At 53.5% G+C, this 10,082-nt stretch overlaps 1 protein-coding gene across 1 annotated transcript; it reads right to left on the reverse strand.

Moving 5' to 3' along the window:
* Positions 1 to 359: 359 nt before the first annotated feature.
* LOC122369200 (PHD finger protein rhinoceros-like) lies at positions 360 to 8,985 on the reverse strand. The gene is made up of 11 exons (XM_043343736.1): positions 8,861 to 8,985; positions 8,502 to 8,678; positions 8,148 to 8,277; positions 7,502 to 7,664; positions 7,080 to 7,222; positions 6,392 to 6,579; positions 5,989 to 6,112; positions 5,056 to 5,357; positions 2,234 to 3,475; positions 1,779 to 1,860; positions 360 to 1,373 (listed from the first exon to the last, which is right to left on the reverse strand). Exons 1-11 carry the CDS (start codon positions 8,945 to 8,947, stop codon positions 1,234 to 1,236), a joined length of 2,778 nt encoding a protein of 925 aa, XP_043199671.1. The 5' UTR covers positions 8,948 to 8,985; the 3' UTR covers positions 360 to 1,233.
* Positions 8,986 to 10,082: the final 1,097 nt, after the last annotated feature.

The following is a 10,082-nucleotide window of genomic DNA, read 5'->3' on the forward strand; positions in this document are numbered from 1 at the left end:
TCGGATGATAGGGATTTTTGGAGTCAAAGACCACCTGCTGAAAACCTTGGTAGCTGGCATAGAAAATAAAGGATTTGAAGAACTCATAATGGCACCCGGAATAATATCTATTGTAATTGCATCCGACACAAATTCTGCAATACTTGCAGTCTTGAACGTCCCACAAAATACTTCATACAAAATGACAAGTGTTGAAACCGATTGTAGCAGCTAGTTATAGGAGCTTTCACCGAAAAGAACATAACCATCATAAACATATGTCGTAAAAAAGACCGATAGCATGTGGAATTTCAAGTGCAAGAGCACTTCCGAACTAGCGACGCAGGTCATCAAAACCCTGGCTGCGCAAAACGAAATAGTAAACTAGCATTTAGTTATATTTCACGAGACCAGCAATGCACCACACCATCCCTAAACACCGATATCACATCGCTCGGGGCGGCGCAGCGAGGAATGCGGCGACCGGGCGCGGCACTTTTAAACGGAACGGAACCAATCGCCGCCGGCCGAGTCGCCGTACACCGTAAAACATCGCCCTCCCTGCCACCCGATAGTGGCCACCGACTTAAAGCAAACACATTCGAGCGCGAGAAATGCCCAGGCCCAGCAGCGACCGATTTCATAGCCGAAGTAAGTGTCTCCATAGCTTGACGGGCAAAATAACGTAACTGTTTCCTAGATCCTACCATTCTAGTGTGAGCTGCTTATATTGGGGCGCGATACACGTAAGCATTATCTTGTTAGCGCGTTCGGCTACGCGTTTCTGTTCCTCCCTCTCAGGGAGGCTTGCGTTCTCCGTCAAGCATTCACGATTTGTGTTAACGCCACTCGAAGAGCGATAAGTTATTAACGTGGCATTTTCAGCGTCGTAGCAGCGTCACGCACCCTTCTCAATATTGTCCACCAGATCACTCTCTGAACACTCGCACACACTCTGGACTGACGCGTCGTTAAATAACCAAGACAACAAACAAACCTCTGAGACAAAGCAGCCGTTCCTCTCGCACGGCCCACCGCTGAGTTTTCGGGAAAACCTCTGAATTTTCCCAGCGTAAGCAGGACCGGCAGTTCAACGGAGCCAGATCTGGCGTGATTCCAGGCTAGTGATCTGGCATAGAACTGAAGGGGAAGCAGAGGCTAGCTCCATAGCCGCGGATGACTACATATACACAGTGCAGCACCGATTCAACTCCAGTTCATCGGAAGGCAACGCGCAGAGTCGCGTTCGAACACTCACGTTGGAGGTGTGCCGGTATCAGCGCCGCCTATGTCGATGAGGACATCGGTGGGCGGCTCGGCCCGGCCGGAGGCGGGGGCCGGGGCGGTGTCTGATACACTGTCGTCCAGCTCGACCAGCGAGAGCTCCACACCTCCTGTCGAGAGGGAGGGCATCAGACCTCAGCTGACGGACGTTGAACAGCAGACGCGAGTGAGCCACTTGATATAAATACCTTGCCTACTTTTTCACTGCTCAAAGAAAGCAAGCAAAAGCAGCAACGCATACATTGTTTGCATCGAACGATAAGTAGCTCGACGAACTAACGAGAGAAACTCATCTGATTATTATTTCAGACCATGCAATTGACTTGTTTGAGAAACCAGAACTGTACTGAATTAAGACATGCGTCTATTACACCATCATCATTGTCACAAGAAACCGAAAACGCGCTTAGCTCCCTTAAGCAAATACCTTAAGCATTTGCCACACATACACTCACAAAACAAGCTTGGTTCCAAAACAAGTAGTTATTTGGCACAACATGGCAGTGACATCTTACCTAGACTTTCTCGGTGTGAGAAATTCAGGGACTGGTTGAAATCCCCGGGACCAAAGACACTCAGAGCCAGAGCTTCCGCCATCTGAAAGAGGACACGTCAAATTCGTTGATAAATCTGAGCAGAAGCCATCAATTCTTTGAACAGGAAAAAACTTTGGAAAAGGCACAACATATTTTAAAAAGAACATTAGCTGCGGCACAATGCATAAAAGTTCAAACACCTTGAACCTGTAATATGTTTTTACTTTAAGCATTTTGAAGGACACCAACAACAGCATCGGTAAACAAGACCACGTGCTACACTGAAACGCGTCTACAAAACCTAGACAATCAGTGATCACCGTGGGGCAACACAAACGACCCAGCTGCACAAACAGTCACCCGGTGTCGGGGTATGAACTGCTCCAGTTACCAGACACCATCCCGCCCCAGCCTCTGTTCCTCCCCCCTCTCACCTCATCGTCCAGGTGGCTGAAGTCGGTCTCACTGGTCACCGGCGGCCCCTCCGCCCCAGCCGCCTGAGGACTCCGCCCGAGCACCGGCTCGGCCTGCGGTCTCCGCCCGAGCACCGCCTCAGCCTGCGGACTCCGCCCGACCGGCGACCCCACAGCGGCCGGTGAGCCGGCTGGGACACCGGCAGTGGCCGCCGGGGAGATTCCCGTCTTCGTTCCAGGAGTCCGGGCTCCGAATCCCAAACCCTTCTCAGGAGTCCTGACGCCCACTCCATTCTCCTCAGGGGTCCTGACGTTGACTCCAGTCCCCAGCTCAGCAGCCCAGACCCCATTCGGAGACAGCGGCGGGTGGGTGGTGCCCGGCCCTGACCGGCTCCGTCGCCGCGAGGTCCCCGCTGTCTGTGACAGCTCCGCCGCCACTGGTGAGCCGGGGCCGGGGAGGAGGCGCGTGCCGTCCTGCCACGCCACCCGCGGCAGAGCCGCGCCCTGCGGAGAACTGGGGCCGGACCGGCTCAGCCTGCCGTCCAGCCGGGAGCGCTGGCCGTGAGCGGACAGCCACGCGCCTCCGCCGGCTGCGGACACCTCCAGCGGCGCCGGAGAGAACACCGAGTCACCGCCAGCTACCGGCGACTGGGTCAGCGAGCGGAGGAAGGCGGATGTCTGCTCCCGGAGCCGCATCACTTGTGGTGAGGGTGAGTGCACCACTGACGCCGCTGTGGTGCCGCCCGCACCACTAGCTCCAGCACCAGCGGCGGAGGCACCACTTGTCACAGGTGTGACCGGAGTCAGTCCCGGGGAGTCGGCGGCGCCGTGAGCGGTCGGTGACCGCGCCCGTGAGCCGTCCCCGCCGGGTCGGGCCGTCTCCAGCACAGAGTCCAGAGACGACACTGAGCCGGCCACTGACGAGCGCGCCGCGCTGCCCGCCTCGCCACGCAGCGGAGAGAACAGCGACGAGCACGAGCTGAGTCCGGTGGCGGAGCGGCCGGCGCGGCCCGGAGTCGGCGTCAGGCGTGTCTCAGTGTCGCCCCAGGCCGGCTCCGGTGGCGGCCGGGACAGGTCTCCGACGGCCGCCGGAGAGGCCGGCCAGTCCTCCGGGGGCCCCGGAGACGGGCCGGTGAGCTGGACGGCGGGCGGTGCGGCCACGGGGGAGGCCCAGGGCGAGCCGCCGCCGGCCGTCACCGAGGTCAGACTGGAGAGACGGCTGCTGCAGGAGGGGTCTGCGTCCGCGCCCTGCTCCAGGTCCAGCTGCGGGGGACGGGGAAGATCAGCTCAGTACAGCTGGTAGGCAAGCTGAGCAGCGTGCGAGGGGAAATTCCGCAGACATCGAATGGAGCATAGACAACGAGTAGTCAGTCGTCAATTAGCACTGAGCAGACTAGCCCGAGGACAGCAAACGCTAAACACATTCAACGGTTCTCGACCTAACATTACTTTATAATTACCATAGTGCCAGTTCACGATAAACTGTTTCCTTGCCCCTAGACAAAGAGCGAAAGCACAGTGAAAGCAGCACATACTGACTGGTGTCCATTCAGGAGCACATGACACAAAACTGCGGCATTGCAGCCGTCCAGCTGCATCCCGAGCCCAGGGCCTCCTCTAAGGAATTTTCACTGGGGGGGGGGGGGCAGAGGCTCAGAAGCCAAACCTAGGGTACCCCCAAATCCGGTTTTCTCATCGGATTTAGGCCACTTATCTTTCGTCACACCCCTGATGCCATGATTTTTATTTTTATTTTGAAAAAAAATAAAGAAATAGTAGGCCGCCTGACCAATATACCCTGGCCTGACCTACCGGTGGATCTAGACCGGCACGGGCAGGGTGACATTTGGGGTAAATATCCCCCGCGCAGCGTCCGAAATCGACGAAAATTTCCGGCTTTCCGAAAATGAAACAAAATGCCTTTATTAAAAAGTATTAAACGGCACAGCAGTGCGTAAGGAATCTAACTGACCGCAGAAAGTGTGAGGGCTTAGGTATCGATTTCCCAAACGCTGCAAAACAGCTACCTGCCTGAAAACAGCTCACCATCCTAAAAAGCTACTTGCCTGAAAATGACTCAAGAAACAGGCCACAGGTCAATGAGAATGAGGGTCAGGGAACAGGGTAATAACATTTTCAGTAAATGTGTAGAATTGAAATGATCACGAGAATACCTACTAAAACTTTTGCCAGCTGGGCCACTTTTTACGCGAGTTGTTCGCAAAAAAACCTAGGGGTGGGGTATATCATACCCCTCAATAAGTGAGAGGGCTTATCGCTGCTAGTCCCAAACACTGGGGAAAAAACGTTTATATCGTGCTATTAAGCTCAGCCGCACTCTTATTTGACCGTAGAAAAATTTCTCTTCAAGAATAAACCCGTCTCCCGAAAAAACAATACTTCTCCGTGTTAAACCGTAAGCGCTTGACTGATTGAGACTATAGAGGGCGACCGTTCGGCCTGTTTCCTTCTCAAAGTGATGCCCCGTTCGGGCTTCAGTCGGCGTTCGATTGTAAAATCTGCCATGTCTGACCTCATTCCGCGGCTCATCCTAGGCGGATCTGTAAAAAAAACCTGTAGATAAGAAACCAACGATATAAGGAAACTAAAATTAGTAACGTGGTGATCCTGGAGATAGTCTGGATTGTTTGTTTGGTAAGCTTATAGTGAAATTTCCTCGTTTTTCTACGTGATTTGCTTAACTGCGTGGCCCCCCAGTGACGCGATTTCAGCTCCACTGGGGGGGGGGGGGGCAGCGGCATCACTGGGGGGGCCGCGACCCCCCCAGTTAGCATGTTAAAGGAGGCCCTGCCCGAGCCGCCGTTCAGTCCCGGCGCACATACCTTGAGGCCCCCTGTGGCCGGCGAGCGGTACATGTGTTTGAGCGGGTGGTCGGCAGGCGGCGGCACCGGCGCGCCGCTCAGGCTCCAGTTGGGTGTGCGCGGCGCCAGCAGCGGCGGCGGCGACGGCGTGGTGGTGCGGCCGCGCGCGCGCGCCGGCGGCGGCGGCGGCTCGGCAGCCTGCAGCCGCTCCACCCGGCGGCTGGTCGACTCGGTCTCCGTCTCCAGCCGGGCCAGCAGCTGGCTGGCGTCAGCCGAGAGCTGGGTGGCCTCGCGGACCAGCGGCGGCAGGGTGCCGTGCAGACCTGGGCGAATAGGGACAGAACGCAGTGACAGACCTGGGCGAACAGGGACAGAACACAGTGACAGACTTGAGCGGACAGGCAGAACACAAAGACAGACCTGGGCGGACAGGGACAGAACACAGTGACAGACCTGGGCGAACAGGGACAGAACACAGTGACAGACCTGGGCGGACAGACAGAGCACATCGACAGACCTGGGCGGACAGAGACGGAACACAGTGAGACCTGGGCGGACAGGAACAGAACACAGCGACAGACCTGGACGGTCAGACAGAGCACATTGATAGACCTGGGCGAACAGGGACAGAAAACAGTGACAGACCTGGGCGAACAGGGACAGAACACAGTGGCAGACCTGGGCGGACAGGGGCAGAACACAAAGACAGACCTGGGCGGCCTCGCAGACTAGCGGCGGTTACGTGACGTGCAGACCTGAGTGGGCAAGGCATGACGATTATTTGTACTTAAGAGCGCCCTAAAGATAAATTTACATGGAGCCCATTTCATTTACCCTCATTTACATGGAGCCCAAGCCCATTTCGACCGGACATACACGAAACACGCAGTCAGAGCTGAGAGAAATGCCCACTAAATCGCTAACACAGGAAACCCACCTCAGACGCAGGCCTACCTTTGAGGTCGTCGATGGCGCAGAGTGACAAGGACTGGCGCAGGTGTTCCACCTTGGCCACGAACGTGTCGAAGAAGGCGAGCAGGTCCAGCTTCCCGTCCACCAGCATGTCAGAGCCACCGCTCTGGGGGCGAAACACGAGGTTACAGATAAATATATACCGACTCTCAGCTGGCGATTACTTTTACAAAATAAAAGTAAGGCTAACTGCATATGAGCAAAAAACAAGAATGCAATTCGGATGAAATCAAACCAACTGAACAAGATAGGATGGCGTCAGCATCATGCATTTCTCTTAAAATGGCGTAGATACTCTACACACTGAAAAGAACAACTACACAAGGACGTCCCATCCACCACTGTGCGCCGCCCGCTCCCTGGGCCGCTGACGGTTACCGCTCACCTGAGCGCCCTGCTCCGCCTGCTCGCGGGTGACCAGGTCGCCAGCGTCCACCGCCGACTTCTCGACGGCCCCGGACGCGATCGAGTCCACCACCCGCCAGCAGTACTCTGTCTCTGTGGCGAACTGGTGGAGCCGGTCCCGGGGCGCCACCAGGGCGGCCAGCCGCTGCCGCGACGCCGCGTACACCGCTGGGCAGTAGGGTGGGACGGGGTGAGAGGGGACAGAGCGGAGGGAGGTAACAGACATTAACGCATTCAGGGGGCAGCTAGAAGAATGCAAATTCATTAATTTCTCAATGACAGCGACTTGGTTTTGCTGACTCTAAATGACACCTTTTTAAGCAATATCAAAGCTGTCGCCCCAATCCATCTAGCATCCATTATCCATACCTTTCAGCCTACACAGTCCACACACATCCCTCCCCCGCTGTCTGTCGTACCTGGCACCACCTGCTCGGCGTTCTCCTGCAATAAGCGGTGGGTGAGCTCCTCAGACACACCCCTCCCTCCCTGTCTGTCGTACCTGGCACCACCTGCTCGGCGTTCTCCTGCAATAAACGGTGGGTGAGCTCCTCAGACACACCCCTCCCTCCCTGTCTGTCGTACCTGGCACCACCTGTTCGGCGTTCTCCTGCAATAAGCGGTGGGTGAGCTCCTCAGACACACCCCTCCCTCCCTGTCTGTCGTACCTGGCACCACCTGCTCGGCGTTCTCCTGCAGCAGGCGATGTGTGAGCTCTGGCGGCAGCTCTGACACGGCCACCAGTCGTCCCAGCTCCACCGTCAGAGAGCTAATGTTCTGACGCAGCCGGCGGTACTGCGTCGAAAACGAGCTGACGGCGAGACGGACCACAGTCAGAGGGATGCGATGCATGCGCAACTAACAAGTGTCACCTATAACTCACCTACGATCGATGCAAAACTAACAAAGAGTCATCTACTCCCCTTCGATGCTCGCCCACAGTCAGAGGTCAATCAGTGCATCTCGTCAGTCTGCAGATTTGGCGACAAAAGAAGCATAACGATGTAACATATCTACAATTAATGGCCACATCTAATGAGTAATGACGTAAGTGACCCGAACTACTCCTCCCAGGTACTCGATGACTCACTCGGCGAAGCGCTGGTGCTCGGTGTGCACAGTCAGTTTCTTCTTCTGTGTCTGCACGAAGCGGTCCTTGGCAATGGCGCAGGCGGCGCGCAGTGTGCCGCACTGCATCTCCGGGTCTCCCTTTGTCAGGATCTGCTCACGCTCACCAGCCGGCGCCTCGGCATCTGCAGGGGAGCGGGGGAGGGCAGGAAGAAGCTTCAGAAGCATACGGAAATGGCCTATCAGAAAGAAGCTGAGTACAGCAAAACGATAGCAATGGAAGAAATAGTGTGGAACATAGCAATCATTGTATCCGAGCTGAGGCGAAAAGTTGTTTCTTAGGCAGCTTTACCAACAGAAAAACCACCGGCTGCCAGTATTTTCATTTGTTCAAGTCTCCCACAAGTTAAACCAACCACGCCCATGTAAATACATCGGTTAGGGTCGATGATATTACTTTTCACATCAGCCGCTTTTCCGCGTGTGTAGCAACATCGGAGGGGTAAGGGTTCCATCAGGCAGAACATAACCTCAGCCGGCGATTTTCCTGTTGGTTAAACTGGCCTCTCGTAAACGTATTTAGCGTTGTTTAATATATCAGCGACCCATACGACGTAACATTGATGAAATGTAGCCGGCTATGACAATGAAATGCGAGCCAGTCTTACCCAGTTTCTGCAGTGACTTGAGCATGACGAACTGTGTGAGGCTGAGGAGCAGGTCCTTGAAGCGGCGGCCGCCGGGCGAGAGGAACAGCGCCGGGTTGATCTGCGGCAGCGCGCTGCCATCGGGGTCCGTCTGCCGGGAGGTGGGAGGTCACACGGGCCACCACAGTCCACGGGTGCCTAACGAGATGAATAAATACAGCAAATATTTCACCATAGCTCGTAATGTCATTCCAAAGCATGAGCCCGCAGTCGCAGTCTGGCGATCTCGTCATCATCTCAACTGTGTATCGCCTCCACCTCGTAGGTACGACCCCACTAACCCCTCTCGGCCTGTACTGGCCGCCCGCCACCCACCTGTCTGAGCTCCCTGAGCCAGCCGACCACGGCCTGCCGGAACACGGAGCTCTGCTTCTTGTCGAGCACAGGCCAGCAGTGTCGGAACGTCAGCCGACACCGCTCCTCGTCCAGCGCCCGCAGCAGGAAGTGCACCACCGACTGGAACGCCCGCTCGTTGGCGTGCTCAAACGTCTCCTGAAGAAAGGGGCTCATCGGGTCAGGTGAGGTAGGTCTCAGTGGGAAGCAGTGATGATACTGACCAGGCTGCTGACTAGGGCAGCAAGCCATGCTAGCTGATGGACAAAAAAGATAAAATCAGTTGCAAAGAAAATTTAATACAGCAACTTCAAATATCCATGTCAGCTTGAGTTACTTACATCAGACAATATTATCTTGGCAGCTGATGCTTCCTTCTCGTACCCAAGAAGGCACAAGTTTGAGTGTATCAGCTCTGCAACACTCATCTTCAGCAGCTCAGTAGGGCAAACTAGATTTCTGGAATAAAACACAAATGCAGAAGCTGTAATGCATATTGTTAGAAAACAAGCTGGTCATTCAGGAAGAAGCTCAACTGTTCTTGCACAAAAGTGATGAAACTGTCTACTGAACACAGTAATATCGCTTTAATAACAACTGATTTGAAAAGGAAATAAAAGGCCATAAGAAAATTGATTTACTGGGAACAAAACCTTACATAGATTCCACACTAAGCTGGCTAAGCTTTTTTTTTTAATTACCAACTAAGGTTAACAGGTATGCAACGACTGCTTCACAGAACAATGAACATAGCATTAATCTTGCAATTATCCTCATTTGGTGACATCCTCGGCACCAAATTAGATACCTATAGCCTTGTTGTATACATGTAGTCTCTCTTGAAAGTATGGCATCTGGAAAGTATCACTAGCATCACTCCCTGCTTTGAGAGCCTCTGGCTTTTCAGAGTTGGCCACCTGGCCGGCCAGTGAAACTGTGAAGTGTGAACAGCATGGGCCGGCCAGGCAGCCAGCCCTCAAAAGCCAGGGGCTCTCGAACCACAAAGCGATAGTGACTTTTGAGACTATGCATTACGTTGACCATATTTGATAAGAATTCACAACTTAAAAATGGACATACACAGATAACAAAAACAGAAGAAATGGGTAGAAACATTAAACCAAATAATCAAACTTCATAAAAATGCACATTAAGTCTAAAACAATTTTATTTTGCTGTATGAGACAAAAAACTCAAGTGGGTGATTCATAATACCAGAATGATGTACAGTGCAATTTTCTCAAAGCAGCTTTTAGGTACATGATCTAACATAGCTCTCTTTGTGCCATTCACAAAGCCAATTTAAAACTCACTTGCTTTTGAGATGATGGTTAGCAAGCTCAACATTTTTCTATTTATATAAAAAAATATCATAAAAATGAGCCTTTTCAACCTATGCGTTATTTGAAGGCAAGAATGGGCCAAAGCCAATCAAAATTTTGCCCATATACATTCATAACTTCCCAACAGAAACAAATAATTATTGCCTCAGATCCATATTGATCCCAGGATCTGACTAAAGCTGAAGCCCACTTTGCCCAACTACTCATTCAATAATAATTA

Source organism: Amphibalanus amphitrite, unplaced genomic scaffold (genome assembly GCF_019059575.1).
Source record: "Amphibalanus amphitrite isolate SeventyFive unplaced genomic scaffold, NRLGWU_Aamphi_draft 001015F_arrow, whole genome shotgun sequence".
NCBI classification, from domain to species: domain Eukaryota; kingdom Metazoa; phylum Arthropoda; class Thecostraca; order Balanomorpha; family Balanidae; genus Amphibalanus; species Amphibalanus amphitrite.

Bases quoted from the DNA above. Each gene is read 5' to 3' on its own strand.
- LOC122369200 (XM_043343736.1), bottom strand. From the start codon at position 8,947: ATGAGTGTTGCAGAGCTGATACACTCAAACTTGTGCCTTCTTGGGTAC. The intron at 3,476-5,055 runs GTATGTGCGCCG...CGTCCCCCGCAG, and splicing joins CGGCCACAGGGGGCCTCAAG to CTGGACCTGGAGCAGGGCGC. The intron at 1,861-2,233 runs GTGAGAGGGGGG...GTCCTCTTTCAG, and splicing joins TCAGCCACCTGGACGATGAG to ATGGCGGAAGCTCTGGCTCT.